Source organism: Pteropus alecto, unplaced genomic scaffold, assembly GCF_000325575.1.
Source record: "Pteropus alecto unplaced genomic scaffold, ASM32557v1 scaffold223, whole genome shotgun sequence".
Taxonomy (NCBI): Eukaryota; Metazoa; Chordata; class Mammalia; order Chiroptera; family Pteropodidae; genus Pteropus; species Pteropus alecto.
Window position 1 is genome coordinate 2,587,016 of NW_006434441.1, and position 20,781 is coordinate 2,607,796.

The 20,781-nt window shown below is 48.7% G+C and overlaps 1 protein-coding gene across 9 annotated transcripts in view; it reads right to left on the reverse strand.

Annotated features, from left to right (window-relative positions):
* The window catches only part of BCL2L11 (BCL2 like 11), a 35,027-nt gene that overhangs the window by 11,200 nt on the left and 3,046 nt on the right, over positions 1 to 20,781 (reverse strand). For 4 of the 9 annotated variants that reach the window (XM_025045039.1, XM_006909447.3, XM_015587448.2 and 1 more), the window contains exon 2: positions 20,014 to 20,408. In XM_025045039.1, the coding sequence (XP_024900807.1) occupies positions 20,014 to 20,395 (382 nt within the window). In that variant the 5' untranslated portion in view covers positions 20,396 to 20,408. Of the gene's footprint in view, positions 1 to 7,623; positions 8,096 to 20,013; positions 20,409 to 20,781 lie in introns of those variants that run through there. The other 5 variants (XM_025045042.1, XM_025045038.1, XM_025045040.1 and 2 more) reach the window with 4 other exon arrangements.

Below are 20,781 nucleotides of genomic sequence, written 5' to 3' on the forward strand. Positions count from 1 at the left end.
AGGAATACCCCGGCTGCTCACAGCTGCCACCCCCACTGCTCTGGGCCTCAGAGGAACCCGCTTACAATCCAAGACTCAAACGAAGAAAATGCCAGTGAGCCTAAGAAAACTTGCAATAGACTGTTTTACAAAGAAGGCAGACCGGCAGTAACTGCTGCCTGGCACCTGGTGCCGAATAAACCAGGAGTCATTGACTGCTCTGGCGACAACAGATGCCCACATGACAGATGACACGGTTCCAGCAGGCACCAGGCTCAGCAGCCAGGGGCCAAGCCTGCGCAGAGCCTGCGCTCTTGTGGCTCACATGTTGAAATTTTAATGCCTTGTCTGGGCTTCTTCCAGACAAGGATACCTCTATGTACACCTGATACTTCATGTAACCCCAAACAAAGCTTCCCCCCGGTTACATGCCTGCTGAGTCCCACCAACACCCTGCCTGGGCATGTGCTCTGTGAGGCTCTGTCGGGCTCCCACTATGGCCAGCACCCGGAGCACCTCCAGGACCCAGTCCAGGCTGAAATCAGCAAGATGAGTGCCCAGGGGATGCAGTACCCTCACCAAAGCATGGCACCCTCGTGGCCAAATCCAGCTGTCTCACAGACAAAGGCCCAGCTGTTTGGAAGAAGGAGGTGAAGGGGACAAGCAGACATTTCTTCTACAGGAGAGAAAGGCTTGTTGGTTTAAATAGGCTGTTATCACAAATGAACATGTGGAGAGAAACATGTCCTCGAAGCAAGTTGACATAGAGGTGTGTCTGCAGGAGGCCTGGGGATTTACTCTATAAGCTCCCCAGGGGACTCTGGTGCAATGGTCCACAGGCTAGACCCCAAAAAACACCGAGCAGAGGGCAGAGGTCCTGGAGCCAAATGTGTGTCCCCAGAGAACATTCGAGAGCAAGGAGTGTTGTGGTCGCTGGGGACACGGATCAGAGTGGCTGAGTACATGCTAACTAGCCAGAGCACCGGGCCAGCCAGGGGCTATCAGCTGCACCAAGGAGGCTGATCTGCCCGGTGGCTTGAATGGCAACCGCCCCGTCTGGGTTGTGGAAGAACCAGTATCACCTTCTGAGGCCTGTACCATTTTTGCTGCCTGAATCTAGACTCCTGAACTTCAAAGACCAACACTTGCCCTGAAGTAAAGGCTCACAGCGTGTACACAGAACAAGACAACTCTGTTCAGGGTTTTAAGAAGCCTCTTCTCCTGTGCTGACAATGGTGTCTCAGTTGATGTACTGCATTCTTTAACAGAAACGTCAACGATGATTTCTGAAATGACCAAATATTTTCTGTTCTGGGAGGTGGAGAAGCTTTTTCTTAACTTCATCACTAGTTTAAACTTAGTGACTGTCCTATGGGTCTCATGTCAGATGAGAACCCACCAGGACAAAAAATGACCCTCAGGAGTTGGCCTGTCAGCCCAGGGTGGGGTTGGTCAGAGCCAGGACTCAATCTGCTTACTCCTGGTCCCACTATCAGGGACATGATGACGAAGGGGTCCAGGGGCCAGGACTGCTCAAAACCACACCGCTCACCCTCACACCCCAACCCTGACTACTGTCCACTTTCCAAAAAAGTAAACCTACACTTCCTTGCCTCATCTGTAAAGACGAGTACCGAGCACAAATATTTCACTCTGCTATCTGCAAGGTGCCCAGCAACCATGAACGCTGATATCCGATCAATGAAATGGGTCTTTATTTGAGAAAAAAAACTCTCATTACTACGTGGGAAGATTCATTTCTAACTCTAAGGCAATTTTACATGGACACAGAAACTTCAACAGGGAAATTCTTCTGAGTTGTATTTTTACCCATAGGAAGTGTAGTTTCCAAATTTAAGAAAGCATTTTACCCCATGAATGTGGCACTACTGATACTTGAAGGGCACAACGAAATATAAACCGCTTTTAACGTAAAGCCACCCAGGAACTGTCACCTCATGTCCATCTACATGAGGCCAGCTCCAACCCTGCAACACTGCTCTGAGCCAGGATGACTTGCAATGTTTTCTGGCCAAAGCCACTCATCAAACGTACAAGGCATGGAAAATGTGATGTTCCTGTAATTTTCATCAAAACCCTTACAAGTAATTTTTCAAAACCCAGCATTTACTGGTAACATCATTTCCTATAGGGAAAAAAAAAAAAAAACAATACCATGGGGATCATAACAGGTCTGTCCTATGCTGGGGGCATGTGTGGAGGGGGCATTTTTCAAGGTGTGAGCTAATTAATATAGTTCTGCTTCAGCTACAGAACCATCTTCAAACCCAGAGGTCCCTAGTCCATGGCCTGTTAGGAACCAGGCCACACAGAAGGAGGTGAGCAGCTGGCAAGTGAGGAAACGTCATCTCTATTTGCAGCCGCTCTCCAGTGCTAGATCACCGCCTCAGCTCCACCTCAGTTCATCGGGTGTTAGACGCTCATAGGAGCACCGGTCCCTGGTGCCACAAAGGTTGGGGACCGCTGCTCTAGCCCACATGGTTAGAGCTGGTCTCATATGGACGGACATCAGGTGACAGCTCCTGGGTGGCTTTACATTGGAGTAACCATTGGGTGCCTGAGTGTGGATCAGGCTGGGGCTTCAGGAAGGGGTTTCTGCAGCACCGCTGTCAGCGTGGGGACAAAAAGCTAGACACTCAGTGCACAGCGAGTACCATATCAGGCAGGCCAAATCTTCTGATTCCCCTGAACGCCCAGTGCTTAGCCCTGTGGTTACCAGGGACAGGGTTCAAAGTTCACGTCATGGGATTCACTGCCTCCCTTTTGACACTCAGCTGGCCCTGCTCTAGGGGGTGGGGTGGGGGCTATGAAAAGCCATCTCCTGAGGTATGTGTGCTAGGGGTTGCTACATCACGGATGCACCTGCCACCACTGCAGTCTTGTCTGGGAGACAAGACTTGTCTGGGAGACAAGACTGGTGCAGCTCTGACTTCTGAGGGATGGTGGCCATTCGAGTCCCTGGAGTGGAGTGCGGAAGTGGAGAACAGACTAAGATGCATGGACACCCTTCACTCTGCACCGTCCTCCCGTGCTCGGTAACAAGTACTGGGTGCAGTCAGATTTCAAAGGGACCAACAAGGATTGAGCTGTGAACCAACACGCATCTCAGAACTGAAAAAGGGTTTCTGTCCCCGAAGGGACACAGAATGTAAGGCTTCGAAGGAACAACTGCTTTGATTTTAAACATAACAAAAAACACTTGAGCAGGTAAGTGCATTGAGTAAAGGCTGTGGGGCTGGCATCTCGGAGCTGTCCCCCTTTGGCCCCTAGCAGAGCCTGATTTAACCAAAGCCACAAATGACCTTCCACAGGACCATTTCTTTGTAGGCTTGGAAGCCAGAGCTAAGCCAATTACTACTCCAAAAAATGTTACAGGAAGCACTGTCACTGCAGGTAACCATGTTCCCATGGAAACGTGAATTCTGGGATGCCTGTTCTGCCCCACAGTCTACTTCCCTGGGTGAGCGACTTCAGAAACATCTACCAACTCAGTTATCAACAGCCTGCAAGTAACCAGCCAGCCTGCCAAGGTTCCTCTGGGAAGCCCACTTGTGTGATAGGGCTGTGTCGCCTGCTCCAGGATTCCCAGTGACCACAGGGCAGAGGGCCACTGCTATCCCAAGAGGCTTCTCTGTGGTCAGTTCACAGACTCAGCCCCAACTCGGCCGGTTCTGATGTCAGTGAGTCAGACTCCATTCCATCCATACTCCCACCCCACCCACCCAGCCTACTTTTCACTTGCACCGTTTTATTTTTGGGTAAATCCTCCATCCAGTCCACTGAGCCCCTGAATGAAAATGAAAGTGGTTAGAAGTGAAAGAGAGAGACTGGTTAGCACTGGTGCCTGTGTCTCCCCCAGTGCACGGTGTCCAGCCAAGGCAGCCCCATGAATTCACATGGTGCTCGGTCAACAGCTGCGGGGACAGAATGCCACAGTCACAAAGCTAAGGGACGAAGCCAGGGCTTCTACGATCTTGTGATGCATCTGGATACTGCCTTATGTGGCCAAGAGTCAGAAGTCAAAACATGCAACTCTGATAAATTTCCAGGCTGACCACTGGGAACCGCCCACAAGGTGGGACAGAAGTCTGGGGATGAGCGTGTAGGGTGTGTCTCCTCTCCCACCACCACTGTCTCTCACAATAAACTGAGAACCTCCAGGCATTACGGCCTAGATGCTCATCCGCTATAGGGTGCCACTTCACCTGCGCATCCCACATACATGGTGATATATTTGCTAGAAGCCAGTGACATGCCAGGGGCAAACTCAGACTCCGAGGACTAACGTCCAAGGACATATCTGGCTAACTCCTGCTCACCTCATGCCAGATGGAGACCTGAGCAGGAGCCTTTGTGTGATGATGTGTTGTGGCCCCTGGGGCAGCAGGGCACATTTTTCCCTAAGGCAACATAGTCCTTGCAGGGGACAGAACACTCCCTGCTCCAACCCCAATCTTCATTCTGGCCCCTGGAGTAACAAGAACAGTCTATAATCCCTGTCAATGGTCATCCCTCTGGTCAATCAGTGAGGCTGCCACTACGTGCCCCAAACCTGGTCCTGAGCTAGCTCCTGTCGGATGCCCTTTACAAGAAGCCACGGAAGACCCTCTAGCAGTACTCTGGTCCCCTCGGCGTGCTCCAGAATCATGCTGCCCTGGATGGAGTGAAGTGGGACACAGGACATGACCCTGTCCTTGCTTTCCGTCCACCACCCAGCCCCCTGGGTCTCCAGGACAGTTCAGCTCTATTCTGCCATTTTAGACCCCCGTCAGAGGCCTCCAGGGGACGTGACCGTGCCGTGATATTGAAAACAAAAACAAAAACAAAAACAAAACAAACTAAGTACAGTCAAATGAACAGCAACCCTGAATCTGCTTTCAGACAGACACAAATCCCATAACTGTCTACTGGCAGTGTCCTATCCAGGCAGCTGATTTCATCATTTACCCCAGCAAAACCGTACAAAGCAAACACTATTTACAGATCTTTTAAAAGGAAATATGCACCACATATGTTAATTCACTTAAGTTCATTTCTTAAATATTAAGTGTTAAAAAAACTGAAGTTACTAGCTTTTGGTAGCTATACGTTGTTCCTAGCCAAAAATCAGATCTTGGAGAGGAAATGAGAATTTAAACTACAAATACGAAAATTCCCGATTCCAGAGCAAGTGTGGCTTCCTGTATGAAACTCAACACTGGCAGCAGGAAACAGGTGACAAAAACTCCGAAGTTCACACTAAGGTGTTAAACAGTGCTGCATTTCACCCCAGGGACAGTGAAGACTGAGGCTTGGGGCAGGAATAGACCCGGCTATGTATTAGGCAGTTTTTAAATTAAAACCTGTAAACATCTACCAATTTTATTCATATAATTTAAACATATTATACACAAAGTTAACACACATACACGGTGAGTGGTGAACACACCAGCAGGATGAGACATCATGAAATCATCCCACTCAAATACTTAAGACGACCTGAAAAAAACTAAATGCCTCTTTTGACCTCTAACTGTATAAAAGAGAAACAAACTTTACACCTCAATCCCAGACACTATTTTATACAATGACAAAGGTATAACCATCACGTTTGGACATTCACTGGTTTACGTACTCTTCTTAAAAGCATGTGTGCTGCGTTGGGCCAACTCCTCCTTAGAACACTCAAGGAGCCTGTGCATCCCAATCAAGCACACTCTTGCTGAGAGCGGGTAGCCCACATCTCAGGGACACGAGAACACAAGCCCACAGGCCTTTCTGGGAAATACAACAAAAGAAGAAGTAGCAAGAGGAAGGCGCTGCAGCAGCAGCTGGGCGCACAGTGGGAGGTCGCCCAGGTCAGCGGTCTGAGCCCAGTTCCCCCAGTGCCGTCTAGCCCATGCTAACTGGTCAGTCCTCCATCTAACATCCGTGCAGGTGGCAATTTTGAGGGAAGACCCTAGGCCCAGGCTGCAAACCACAGTGTCGCCTAAGAGACTGTGCTCGGTCCCCTACATGGGAAAAGAACGGCAGCTACAGCACCATCAGCACAGCATGAGCCTCATGTGCAGAGTCCTGTGCTGGCTGGCTGCTGGCTTCGAGGGTCACACATTACTGCTCCTCCCTGAGGCCCTCCAGGGGACACAGGGCTGCTGGCTCAGCTGTCCTGGGCAAAACGGACTAAAAAGGCCACTGTGCATAGCATACAGACAAAACAGGGCCATTCTAACACAGAGCCAGACCCCCTACAGTGCTCACACCTCCTCTGTGAGGACAGGATATTAGTCCCCAGCCAGGTGGACGGTCACTAGGACCAAAAGTGCACTGGCCGCCTGCTGGAACCTTCCATGCCAATGGTTGCTCCACGCCATCGAGAGAGACCAGGAGAGAACAGAGCGATCCGGGAAGTGCTAGGTTCCCCTTGCGGACCATCCAGCTCCTCGAGGCGGGCGAACCCGCAGAGGGACCGCAGGTACCCGCACACCACATCAGGGCCCCGAATTCCAGCTAAACCTGCAAATGCTGTGATCCTGTGAGGCACCAAAGCGTTCTCTTTGGTCGGTGAGATGAGCCTGGCAGAATCGACACTGGGTGTGTGTGAGTCACAGATCCAAACAGTGCATGTCTTAACACAGGGCACACCCAGAGGCGGCGTGCACACAAAAGTGTGCACAGAGGGCGCAAGTGGAGGCAGCACACATGTGGAGATATACTTGGTGTTAAGAAATTCCTCAAGGGACTAAAACTAGACAGATGGGAGAAGGCGGCTTCTGGTCCTTCCTCCAGCACTCTCGTTCTGCAGAAAACAGCTCACGTAACAAACCGAGGTTGGCACGTTTAGCTCATGAGAAACCCCTTCGGACATGTCTATAAGACACACAGGCCTCTCCCCTAGAGCAAGCACGTGTCCCAGAGTCCCGGGGGTTCACCAAGGCCCCCCACGGCTGACATCGCGGTGCCACATTCAGGGGGCAAACAGGTCCCAGAGCAGCCCAATGGTTGACAACAGTGCAGAATCGCGTCAGTGAGCAAACATACCCTCTTGGACCAAAGTGGCGGATTCCTCTTTTTTGTCAATTTTAGCTCCCAATGCATTTCATTTTTGTCAACCTGAAGAAGGGAAGCAAAGCCCGAGCTGAACCGTCAGGGCCGCACAGGGCACCGAGGCAGGGGCAAGCCCACTCCAACCCAGATGCCAACTGTCTCCTCTCTAACAATGACACGAAGTCCCAGCCTGGCAGCTACAGCCCACGCAGCCAATCGGCCCGTGTCTGCTGTGAGCCCACAAGGAGGTGAGATGAGGACCCAGTGACATGCAGGGGGTGTGCATCCCAACGCCTGCTCAGGGATGGCCCTCCACCAACATCAACCCACATCCGCCTGGGCAGATGGGAGGAAACAGCAAACCTGGGTTTCCCGCAGGACCCGGGTACCAACGCATCCTAAGCAAATACTTAAAACCATGAAGACCCTGCCTCTTACAGACGAGTTAGTCTCATCTAGCCGGGCTGTGTTTGGCACTGACAGGTGGCATCCATGAGTCAGTCTCCTCAGCATGTGACAAGCTCCCAGGAAAGGTTCGCTCACTCAGAAGTAAAAACCACAATGTAAGTGCACAGTGGCCAGAGTGTAACTCCCTCCAGGAAAAGCTGTTTTAAATTCTTTATTTGGTTTGGGCAAAGAGTGCTTCTACTGTTGTCACTGAGCAGCCTCTGCCTCCACTGTGAAAACAGCTGCATTCCGTGATGGCAGGGAAACGTAGTTCACTGTGTCTTCCGTCTCCAGACCTCCCCTCCAAACACATGGCTTCAAGTGGAGTCCAGTTTCTGCCAGGCCAAGTGGGTGTGTCTCACCAGTGCTCTAACACCACCATCAGGTAAGGTGTGGGTTTCCAGGCATGGCTCCATAACCCAAAATGTCCCGCTGATGCCGAGGTTCTACTCAGGGTGACCTATAGCTAACTGGCAGTTGCAGGGTGACTGGGACCCCCTCCCCGCCCCCGCCAGGCCGGTTTCTAGAAAAGCCTTTCTATTTTGCTTGTTTTGTGACCTGCAGGTTAGAATTGTGGTAGCGTTTCCAGATGAACCCCCTGTACTCCTGACACGACAGCTTCTTCCTGTGGGAAGCAGGAGAGAATATTCCATCACCGTCACATGCACTGATCCACTATGGCTGGGACAGGTCATTGAGGAGCAAGGAGGAATGAGTGAGTGAGACCCTACTGGATGCCTTCTATCCATGAGCTCGTGTGAGAAGCCTCCATGACCCTTGGAGGTAACCACATTCCTCCTCACTTGATGGATGAGGATGCAGGTGCTCAGTGACTAACATCTGCCCAAGTGGCATGGAGGGATGCCAGGATTCCATCTAGACCCTGCCAGGAAGGTGGCCATAGTCCTGGGTGCTGAACCCACCTGGGACCCCTGTCAGATGGGGAAGCTTCAGTAAAATGCCCACTCTGCTAAATAAAAGTCAGACTCCCAAAGAGAAGATTAAGGGACTAATGTCCACCTGAGTCCTGGTGATGGCCAAAAGCCTGACCTCACCTGGATGCAATCTTTATTAACATAAAGGCTGTGGCAATTAACAGCGAGTCACACAAATGACATAGGTGCCACAGTGACGCTGCTGGGCACGCCACAAGTGAAGATGAAAATTAAAAAGCAAAATTTAAAATACGGTATATATCTACCAGATTTGTTCCATTAATAATATGCTATTTACAACAATTTTGCAAATAAAAGACGATACACAGAAAAAAACACCTGTAACCTGAGTGCAAAAAGATTCACTATGAACACTTTGATATGTTTTCCTTATCTTTCTGCTACACTCATAAACTTCTTGAACACTCACCCAATTGTTACGAACTAAATGTCTGTGTCCCCCGCAAACTCCTAGGTTGAAACTTAAACCCAGGTGCAATGACATCTGGAAGTGTGGGCTTTGGGGTAATCAGGCCATGGGGTGGAGCCCCAGGGTGGGGTCAGTGCCCTGATAAGAGGAGACAAGAGAGCCAGCACGTTCTTTCCATCCCGATGACACAGTGAGGAGGTCTGACCTCCAGCCACCTGAACTATGAGAGAAATGGCTTCAGCCCCCAGTCTGTGGTGATTTTGTTACAGCACAAATAGAGTGACCTCAGGTGACACCTACAACTCCGTAACCTTTTTAACATTAACATTATGCCAGGAGCATTTCCCAGTGTCACTATTCTTTTTAACATCATTAGGACAATGGCGCCATGGTCCATCATCACAGGAGTGGTAACTCAGCCATCTTCCCAGACCCGCGGGGCTGCCAATAGCTGGGTGGCCAGGATGAGGTGCTGTGCTGAGCACTCTTGTATATATGTCTGTGAGCAGGTTCTGAGCGCGGACACCAAGGACCCAGTTGGTGAGGGCATAAAGGACAACATCAGGCCTGTATCAACAGGACCTGCGCAGAGAAAGAAAGCAGTCTTAGGGCACGTGTCCCAGCACAGGTCCCAGCCACCGAGAAGGACCAGAGGACACCAGAAGGTGAGAGAGGCTGAGAATCATCACGTGAGGGTTATATCAAGAATGTGAGGTGACCCAGCAAAGGAGGAATGGAGATGATCTATTCCTCCTTTGCAGGTGATGCTGGGGCGGGAAGGATGATGTGCAGGGAGCCCTGTCCAGCATAGCATGGTGACTATGTACCAGGAGTGCCCAGTCCAAAGTCCTGTATCGGGCAGGCAAAAAGCGGGGCCTCAGGCTGGCCTTCACAAGAAGATGCCCATCCTCAAATCTAACAGCCCACACACAGCCCAGGGTGAAGCAAGATGAGCCCAGAGTGTACAGGCCCACCACATACAACTACACGCCTGCCATCCTCTTTAGTAAGATGTTCCCACAGCAAACACTGACAGGGTAACAACAACAGTAGGCTGCTTGGGGGCCCAGGGCCAGAGCCCCCCGTCTCCTTATCACTTACAATCACCCAGGACCAGGTGCTGCAGAGGCCCCGACGGGCACAAGGGACAAAGCCCCAGGGACAGCCTGTTCTTCCAGCCAAAGGACTGGTCCCATGGCAGAGGTGTCACTAGGCTAAGCAGGGTGCCCATACCCCGGCGATGGCTGATTAACTGCTGCTGGGGCCACTGCCCTCCATCCCTGGCCAGGGGGCATTGTTGTTCCACTTCCCAGTTCAGGTGGCATCAGCAGGGGCCCCCAGCAGCAAGCCAAGCCCACACTCCCTCTAGCATGTAAGGAGAGTGGAGGACCCCACCCAGCATTGGTGATGGAACAGTAGTGGGAGATGGGCTGACTGGCATAGACAGGGAGCCAACAGGAACTTAGCTTTACCCACCAGCCCCAGAAACAGGCCGAGCCAGTCCCTACCACCTCCTCTGCAGGTGTCAGCAGGGCCAGGGGTGGAGGGTACACATCCCAGCCAACAATGGGGCCACGGGGGGTCTAAACATGCACCCCACCCTGCTAAAGCAGGTAAAAGCTTTAGAACTGAAGATGTAATTAAAAACAGCCCTCACTAGATGTGCTCAACAGAGTGGAAGTGACAGAGGAGAGTCAGTGGGCATGTCACAGGACAGTCTACTGCCCCTGAATAGAGAGACCATGATGGAAACAAGCAGAGTCCAGGGGCCTGTGTGACCACAATGTTGTCCCCAAAGAGACAGGATGGGACTGAAAGGTGTTCAAAGATACAATGGCCAAAAGCTTCCCAAACTTGGCACAAAACAAACTGAAGAAGCTGAGTGAACTCCAAAAAGGATAAATCCAAAGAAATCCAAGACAAGACACATCATAATTAAACTTATGGAGACCAAAAGACAATGAAAAAATCTTGAAAGCAGCGGACAGAAATGATACATTACTTGCAGGGAAGCAACTGGGAGAAGCAGATTCTCATCTGAAACCCGGACCATCAGAGGAAGCAGCATGTTTTTCAAGCACTGAAAAAAATAAAATCACCCAACAGAAAAAAGTCTCCAGTGAATTCTATGCCCAGGGGAAATAACCTCTGGAATGAAGGGGAAATGAAGCCATTCTCGCAAAGGAGGACTGAGAGGGGTGCTGGCAGCAGGACGAGCACCATGAAATGACCAAAGTTCTCTGAACAGAACTGGCGACAGAAGCTCAGGACTCCAGAAAGGAAGGGACACTGGAGTGGGGAAACGTGGGAGTAAGTACAACAAACTAGCCCACTTCTCATGAGTTTAACTTACACTTGATGGTGGAATAAAAACGGAACACCCCCCGATATGATGGCTCAATGTATCTGCAAGAAATATTTAAGACAACTGTATTTGAGAAGTGGGGCAGGTGAAGGGACCGAGAAGGGAAGCAAGGTGTCCACACGGCGGCTGAAGTCACAGCACGTTGACACTATTGATTCTAGTGGATGACAGAAAGTACCTAGAACCACCACTAAAAAAAAAACAAACAAACCTATAAAGAACAATTCCTTTAAAAGCGCTATAAATAAAAATGACGGTTTCCTAAAAAAATGTTCATATAACACACAGTAAGGTTTAAAACAAAAAAGGAAACAGAAAGATAATAAAATGGCAGTGTTAAGCCCTAACATATCAATAATAATTACCTTAAATGTAAATGGTCTAAATACACCATTTAAAAGACAAAGTTGGTGGGGTAAATAAAACAATATCTGAAGATACACTGCATAAAAACAACTTACTTCCAATAAAGTGTATGTAGGTTGGAAGTGAAAGGATGCAAGATACACCATGTAAACATTAGTACACCAATTTTTTTTTACAAAAAGGAGTGGCTATATTAATATCAGACAAAGTGGACTTTACAGCAATGATAAAGGGATCAATCTAACAGGAAGACAACAATTTTGAGCACCAAATGGCAGTGCCGCAAAATACATGAAGCAAAATCTGATTGATTTTAAAGAAAAAATAGACAAATCTACCATATAATAAACAGTTAGGGATTTCAACACCACTCTGTCAACAATTCATAGAACTGCTGGACAGAAAGCCAGCAAGAAGAACTGGGCGAGACACAGAAGAAGGAGTGAAAACTGGCAGAAAAAATATCAATAACTGATACCAATTTACTGGTAGAAAGAAGGAGGAGTTTGAAATGACTTCTGATGAGAGTGAAAGGTGTCGAAGCAGGACTGCATCTGAACACCAAGAAGACAAGATGACCACAGAAGAAACACTTGACTTTAACACAGACAACGAAGACATGAAACTTAAACATTTTGATGGTTCATTCATCAGTTCAAATGCAGATGGCAGCCAAGAAACCAGGAGGCAGAGACTCCAATGGGCAACGAAGAAGGGTCTCTGAGGGCACGGATATGGCATCAGAGACTGAGGCCGTGACCACCCACACCCCCATCTTCCCAGTTCATAGTATAGACGTGAAAGCCGGACAGTGAAGAAGACCGACCGGAAAACATGGATTTATCTGAAATCTGGGGGAGAGCTCCACGGAGACCCCGGACCTTCAGAAAGAGGAACCAGTGGGTCCTGGAGCAAGCTAAGCCTGAGACATCACTGGAGGCAAATGACAAAACTGCACTATACTGCTTCAGACACATCGTGACAAGACAGGGTTCTCTGGGAAAGACGATAATGCAGGAAAACAGAAGACAGCAGAAAAAAAAAGGAAGACCAAACAGGACCTGGGCCGACTCCCTAAGAGAAGCTACAAGCTGAGTCTGCAGGAGCTGAGCAAGGCTGCTGGGGATAGGACACTGTGATGGCACTCACTCATGGGGTCACCTTCAATGGCACTCACACACACAATGTGTGAAGAGTCACCCTGACCAAGTAGGCTATACCCTAGGCACACAACGTAAATAACAAGGAAAATCAAACAACACAACACACCTTCATTAACAGGTTCATGTAGGAAACTCATATGACTCTATCAATTCCTACACAATAAACGCTTTATAAAACAGCCCTTCCATCCATGAGAACTCTCAGCAATGAACAAAGAGAAACTGCATTTTTTAAAGAGCACCTACAAAGCACCTATGGTAACGTCGGACCTAATGGTTACAGACAGAAAGCTTTCCGCCCCCCTCAACCAGGAGAAAGGCAAGGATGCCTGCTCTCACCACTCAACACAGTGCTGAAAGTTCCAGTCAGTGCAACGAGGCAAGAAAAAGAAATGATGCTGCCAATCAGAAAAGAAGAAATAAATCCACCATCTGCGGGCTGCATGACTGTTGAGAACGGACTCCCAAGAAAATCATTAAAAACAAACAAACCTTTAGAATTAATGAGTTCAGCAAGGCTGCAGGATACCAGATCAACACACAAAAATGAACTGCATTTCCATATACTAAAAATGAACGACTGAAATGGAAATGAGACGTACAATACCATTAATAATTGCTCTAAAGTAAATGAAATCCAGTGAAAAACATGTGCGAGAGCTTTATGTTGAAAATGATAAAACTAAAAAAAAAAAAAAAAAAGGTCAAGACTTGAACAGACCTGTCTGTTTATGGACTGGAAAACACAACATAGTGAAGTACATATTCTCTCCCAAGTTAGTCTATAGCTTAACACAGTTCCTGTCAAAACCCCAATAGGGTTTTCTGAAGGCACAGACAAGCTTATTCTAAAATATATGTGAAAAGGCGCAGGACCTAGGCTAAAACAATTTTTGGGGGGGGTAAAAAAAATAGAATCTGAGGAATCACTCCATCCACCTAAATGGCCTAGCATGTGACTCTAGCAATGATGGTAGTGTGGTGTTGGCGGGTAGACACCTCGTTCAGCAGAGTACAGAACAGCACTGGAAACAGGCCCAAACTCAGTTGACAAAGGTACAAAAGCAGTTACATGGAAAGGGGGTCAACTTTTCAACTGATAGTGCTGAAAAGAATAGACATAGATCTGAACCTTGCCCCTCACACACAAATTAACCCTCACATGCCCAGCCAGAAAACTTAGGAAAAAGAAAAAACAAGGCGAATCCTTTGGGACCTGGGGCTTGATGTAGGATTCTGAGACACCAAACATGTGACTCATAAAAGAGAAACCCATATAGAGAGTGAAAATACAAGCTTGGGAGAAAACATGTGTGAATCACGTATCTAACAAAGACTTTGAATTTGAACACACAAAAGCCCTCAAAACTCAAAGGAGTGAAAAATCCAAACATCACAATCAGACAACTAGCAAGACACGAACGGCCATTTCACTGAGGACACGGATACAAACAAACATGAAAAGTACTCATCGTTAGCCCTGGGGAGTGCCAGTTACAACTACAAGGGGACATCATCACGCGTGTATCACTGACTACAATAAAAGCTAGCAGTCACATTCAGTGCTGATGTGGAGAAGCCAGGTCTTGTACACTGCTGGCGGGAATGTGACAAGAACAGCCACTCTGGCGCACAGGGCAGTGGGTCATTAAAAAATGGAACTATTGCGCAAGCCAACAATCATACTTCCAGGCATCTACCCCAAGGGATGACACCGCTGTTCACACAACAGAGTTGTTCACAGCTCACGCCCTGCGGGAGCCACAGTTGCCAGTCACCGGACAGAGACCTCACCAACAAGTCTGTGCACCTCGCCTTTGATTGGCCACTGCCTAAAGACAGAGCAAGGGACAGTATGTGGCATGCAGCGTGAGCCAGCAAACCCACCCCAAGGGCCAGCTGTGTCAGGTCACTGCAAACAGGTGTCCTTCAACAGACCACGGTGTCCTTCAGTAGTGACTCAACAGTGCAAACACACTGTAGAGCAGCACACAGCAAGGAGCACCAAGCAAGGCCAGACGCATAGTCAGGCGGGGGTCACCAGGAAGCATGCGGAATGAAGAGGCAGCCCCAAAAGGTCACACATGGTGTGATGCTATTTCTGCAGCATGTGTGAAATGACAAATGTACAAAGTACAACAGGTGACACAGGTCAAGGATCAGGGAGTGGAGGTGGCTATGGCTGTGAAAAAGGCAGCCTGCGAGTAGAGCTGCTCTGTATGACTGTGGTGACGACACAGGCCCACACGTGACACAACCGCACAGAAGCAAGCACACACACACACACATGGAGTGCACATGGAACCTCTGAAACCTGAGCAAGGTGGCTGGACACCATCAACATCATTTGCTGATTGCGACCCTGCCCTATCACACAAAGTGTTGCCACTGGGGGAGCCAAGTGACAGCTACACAGGATCTCTCTGCATGACCTCTTACAACTGCATATAAATCATATATATAATCATCTCAACAGTGTTTCTTAAAAAGATATAAAATTAAAAGTCTAGACAGCTATCAATCAGTAAATTTTGTTTGGAACCAGGAAAGAAAATTTTTTTCTTTCGTCACTCTCTAACCCCATTCAGGACCTACGAACTACACTTGTCTGCCTTGGTGTCCCAACTGCTGAAGGCTAGGACCAGGTTGTCACAAGTAAGACCATCACTGTTGCCCAGCCCAGGCGGCCTCGAGGTGGCCAACCACTGGCTTTCCATTTTCAAACCCGCGCGTACTGCAAGCCTGAAAAGGTGACACAGAACTGACACCCGAGGGCAGCCAGCTACACAGCTCACGGATATTTAAGAGGCTTACAAGACGGGGTGAATTGCCTTCCTAACCCCAAGTCCACAGCAACCCAAGGATTAAGTGCTACGGAACGATGTGTCCCCAGTGGGAAGAACAGTGTCTGGTGCCACCGCACAGGTGCCGGTCATGGGCCTCTTCTGACATTTTTCTAGTAGCCACACTTATAATTTTAAGTAAAAAGAAACAGGTAAAATTAAGATCAAAAATATATTTAACGGTGAACAAACACAAGAAAAGATACTCAACATACTGACTGTGAGGGAAACACAAATCGAAACCACCAGCTCGCGCCCACCAGGATGGCCACCTTCAGGAAAAAGAGAAAGAAAACAGAACACAGTAGTGCTGGTGAGGACGTGGGGGAAAGGGAGCCTCATGCCTGCTGGTGGGACTGCAAACTGGTGCGGCCGCTGTGGACAACGGTGTGGAGGGTGCTCAGAAAGTTAAGACGAGAGCTACCACATGGCCCAGAAGCCCCACTTCTCGGTATTTCTCTGAAAAGAATGAAACCCCCATCTTGGAGAGGCATCTGCACTCCTGTGCTCACTGTAGCATTATTTACAACAGTCGAGACATGGATATGGCCTAAGTGTCTGTGTGAAGTGAATGGGTGAAGATGTGTGTATACACACACTATGGAACGTTGTCTTAAAAAAGAAAAATGTTCTGACACTTATTGCAACATGGATGAACCTTTAAGACACTATGCTGAGTGAAATAAGTCACTCACAGGACAAACACTGTGTGATTCCGTTTACATGTGGTCCCCAAATATTCCAGATCAGAGACGCAGACAAAACATGCAGGGTGCTGGGAGCTGGGGGGCTGCTGTTCGATGGGTGCAGTTTCAGTTTTACAAGATGGAAAAGTTCGAGGAACTGGCCGCACAGCATTTAACTGTACTTAACACAACTCAACTGTAAAATGGTTATAAACGGTTAAGATGGTCGATTTAACGTTATGAGTTTTTTACCATAATAAAAAATGTATTTTTAATTTCACTCAATATATTCAAAATACCCCAGAGCACATAACTCATTTGAAGCAACTGGGATACTCTACCCCCTTGTCTACATCCTAAGCCTTAAACTCCCCCAATCCCCCACCCATGCGGCCCGATAGTGATGGCTCGTCTAAGCTGCAGGAGCCCCACCTGAAGTCCCAATGCCACTGTGGCTTCCCTAAGAAGCCTGTGCTGAGCTAGACCTCACCTGTCACCCCGTGAAACGCACCTTATGGCTAGATCCAAACGAACTACTGGGGAGTGGAGCGGTCTTTCTCTTGCTACCAGATGTTTATGGCAGCTCTGGAAGGGCTAATGGGCAAAGCTTGAATGACCAAGAGTCTCCGGCATCTCCTCTTCATCGAGCCCTCTCACTGGGATTCACAGGCCATCATGCATCCCCACAGAGAGCTCAGAGCCTGAAGGACTGGCTCCGAGGGGTACGTACCCAAGATGGTGAGGGACACAAAGCCTACAACTAGCTCCCACCTGGGAACCTGACGTGGCACGGACAAGCACAAAGTCCAAGTCACTTACCAAAATGACACGTGGGGTTAATAATGACTGAATTTCTCACACTCCCCTGCCATGGCACTGGCTGCACCTTCAAGTGTGACTCCACAGCATTTCGTACAGTTCGGGTTAAAAACACATCCGGCCTAAGCGTACTTACCTGGACCAGCACTCAGCCAGCCAACAGTGCCAGTGGTTCTGACGGAAACCATTAGGTCTTCCCTAGGCGCCATCTGCCCACTCCGTCCCCCCGGGGCACCAGGGGACTAATCTTGAAGTGAAAAGGCAGTCACCTCTCACCGACAAATGTAACACTCTTCGAATGCACCATGTTGAAAAACCAGGGCTGTAGAGCAAAAACGAAACATTCCAGGTGCGGACACCAAGCTGCCAGGAGACCATTCCACACAGAAGGTGCTCTCTCAGTGGGGCAGAGTGTAGGATGACACCTGCCGCACTGTTCTCTATCCCAGTCTCTGAGCAGAAACCGGCTGGATGAAGGCGCCCTGGCTGAGGTGGAACCCCTTCCCAGCCTCCACCCCTGCCTCACCTCAGAGACCACAAAGACTTCTGTGAAAATGCATTCTGCAACAAGCTATCGAAAGCTCCATTGACAACCTTAAAGGCTGAGTAAGAAACACCAAACACGGACAAAAGGGGAAGGGGCTGAATCCACCGAGTCAGCACATTTCAGGCCCTGAACTAGCTGCCCAACAGCCAGGAAGAGCTTCATGAACAGACAAACGTTCCCTTTCTACCCCACTCACATCTGAGGAGCCTTTCCACCCGCTAGGGTCCCTGCTGTCCCCACCCCAGCTCAGCCTCACCCCAAGCAATATCCCAAGACCTAATTCTGAAACTTACCTGGGTACATTAACTTCAGACACACTGCTTACAACTCGTCACTTAATCCTCTGCGCTCGGTGATCACACTCACCTACTGAAATGTAGTTGATGCCATAAAATCACACCTCAGGCCCCATTACTAAGCTTCACAGACATAACCATAACTTTGCTTAATCATTTAGATGTGATCGTTAAAGCTCTACACCTGTCATCTCAAGTAACAGTGTCCTACACCTTATAATTAGTTGGCTACAGAGTGTGTCACCTGCCCTTACTTTAAAAACACACTTGCTCACCCACTGAACTTGATCACAGGGAAGGGACTATTTCAGTGCATTAAACCACCACCTGCAGAGACTAGGTTGTGGTCTGCACTGAAAAACCCTGATGCTTCCCAAGGCTCCTCATACACTCGGATTTCTAAACACACACACACCATGAGCCCTGTTACTCAATGGGCAGGAAGACTGTGGGTTCACTCGGCATCATGTTCAGGAGCAGAAAAACATTTGCAGGAGATGGAGCAACAGTGGCAACTACAGTAACAGCATTGATAAAATTCGCAGCTCCTTTCCCTAAGTGCACAGTCACAGAGAAGATGGCACGTCACCTGTGCCTGCACAGGTGATGGCGGGACGTGCCACACATCACTTCATGCACGTGGATTCAGCCCAGTGCTTGGCAAATTTGAGCTCCGCTTTTTAACTTTCTGGGATTCCTTCCCCTGCCCCCTGAATATTTTCGTTCTGCAGTTAGTTGACTTCTTGGTTTGAAATCTGTGATACGGAGAGCCGACTGTGTCTCTCACCATTTAGGATACATGGAGCCACACAGCTGCTGGAGTTTCTATCACTCCAGCCTGCCATGTCCCAGGCGCTCCCAACCTCAAACAAGTAACTGACTTTCTGAGGTTCTTTCTCTGTGACATGGGGACAGACCTGCAGCTGTCACCTTATTGAAAGTAATGGAGACAGACCTCTACAGAATTTACAAATGCAAGATTTGTCACTGTGTTCCAGCAGTTAAGTGTCTCCTATGGTGACTACGTGTCATCTACATTTTACTGGAATCAATACTGGATTTTTTAATCAGTAATGCTATCTTGCCGGTTAACGCAGAAAGGGCTAATCCAGGGTGGTGGTAAACGAGAACCTGCTGGACTTTGATGGGGACACAGGCCTTTCCTATGAGGTAGAAACGCGGCATGAACCCACATGCTCACCCCCTCACTGTCCATACTTAAAAGTCACATGCCAGGGGATTGAGGGTCTAATCAAGTCTGCAGATATTTTTGTTTGGCTCATACACTTGTTTTCAATGTTCTAAATTAGTTGCCAGTATTTGAACATCAGGACATTTGGCATCAAAATCTCCCTTGTTATCTTGCAATACAAGGAAACCCACCACTCGGCAACCACACCCCACAAGCTGCAGCTGGGGGCAGCCCCAATTTGGAAGGGGCAGATGCTCTCCATTTACCCTAATCCCCCTTCCCCCAGTCAGCTCCTTCACTAACAGTACTGCCAGGTGTTCAGACCCTAAAACTGCCCTTAATCCCTGTAAGAAAGATCCATAGCCTAGGCTCATCAGGACAGTGTCCAAGTTCTCTAAGCAAACAAAATAAGCCCAATGAAGAATGAGTTTAGAAAAAAAACCACGCTTGTGCCACTATGTTGGCACTGCCTATGTGAACAAGTTCATTTTTTTAAGTCACTTTTGGACTTGAGTTACTTGTCTCATCTCTTCCTTCACACTTCCAGTTATGTTAAGCTCCCTGCTGTAATCAACCAAGTCCCTTCCAAGTGGAATATCATTAATATGTAAACCTAGCGGTGAGAACAAGCCATGTCACACACTTAACAAGGCAGCAAGACTCCAGCTTTGCTGCCTAATAAAGCTGATGCTTGGACCTCAAAACTTATCGCTGGCACAAAACGTGGTGATATATGTTTTTGAAATGTTGGTTTGATGTTTTATTGAACACATCCTGCATTCCCACCAAAATATAGAATTACTCAGTGACAGGATTCTAAAAGTGGCTGCGGAAGCTACGTGCAGCCTTTGGGCACATCACCAAGCCAGCACGGTGCAGGCCCCTTCCCGGAGAGGCTTACCCATCGCACTGAGATAGTGGTTCAAGGCCTGGCACGGAGGACTCGGCGTTTGTGTTGATTTGTCACAACTCATGGGTGCAGGGCTCCTGTCTGTGTCAAAAGAGAAATACCCACTGGAGGACCGTGACAGCAGGGAGCATCTTCTCACAAAGATGAAGAGTGGGGATCTGGTAGCAAAAGGCCCAGGGCTGGCCGTCGGGGCCAGCGGGCCCTGAGGGCTGCCGTGGGGGCAGCGGTCCCCTTCGCCTTCAAGGTTACCTTGCGGCTCTATCTGCACAGAGGCAGGGGCCCCAGGCCTGAGTTGAGGAGGCCGGGCAGCGGGCTCCAATTGTCCACCTTCTCTTTCACATTCAGAACTTACATCGGAAGGTTGCTTCGCCATTTGGTCTTTTTTTCTGCAAGAAAAATAAAAATTAAGATTACCTTAAGGAAAAAAATAATCACAAGTAACTAGATTGTCACCTACTTGTTAAAAATCAACGCCAAAAACTTTAACAGTAAGTCATGACTACGTATGTTTCTAACAATCTTCCCCAAAAGAATAAAAACAAATCCAAAACGCCAAAGGTATTATCTGTGTGTGTGGGGGGGGAGGGTGATGGTAAAGTTCTGGCCACCAAAAATATGGTGACAAGGTCAGTGATTTGTGTAGTTGGTGCAGGAACACACATAAAAGTTTTAGGAGAGGGAGCGTGACTCGAGTCCATCACCGGGCTCTGCTTGGGACGACTGGACCAAGCCATAAACCCGGCCAGCCGGCCCCGGGGC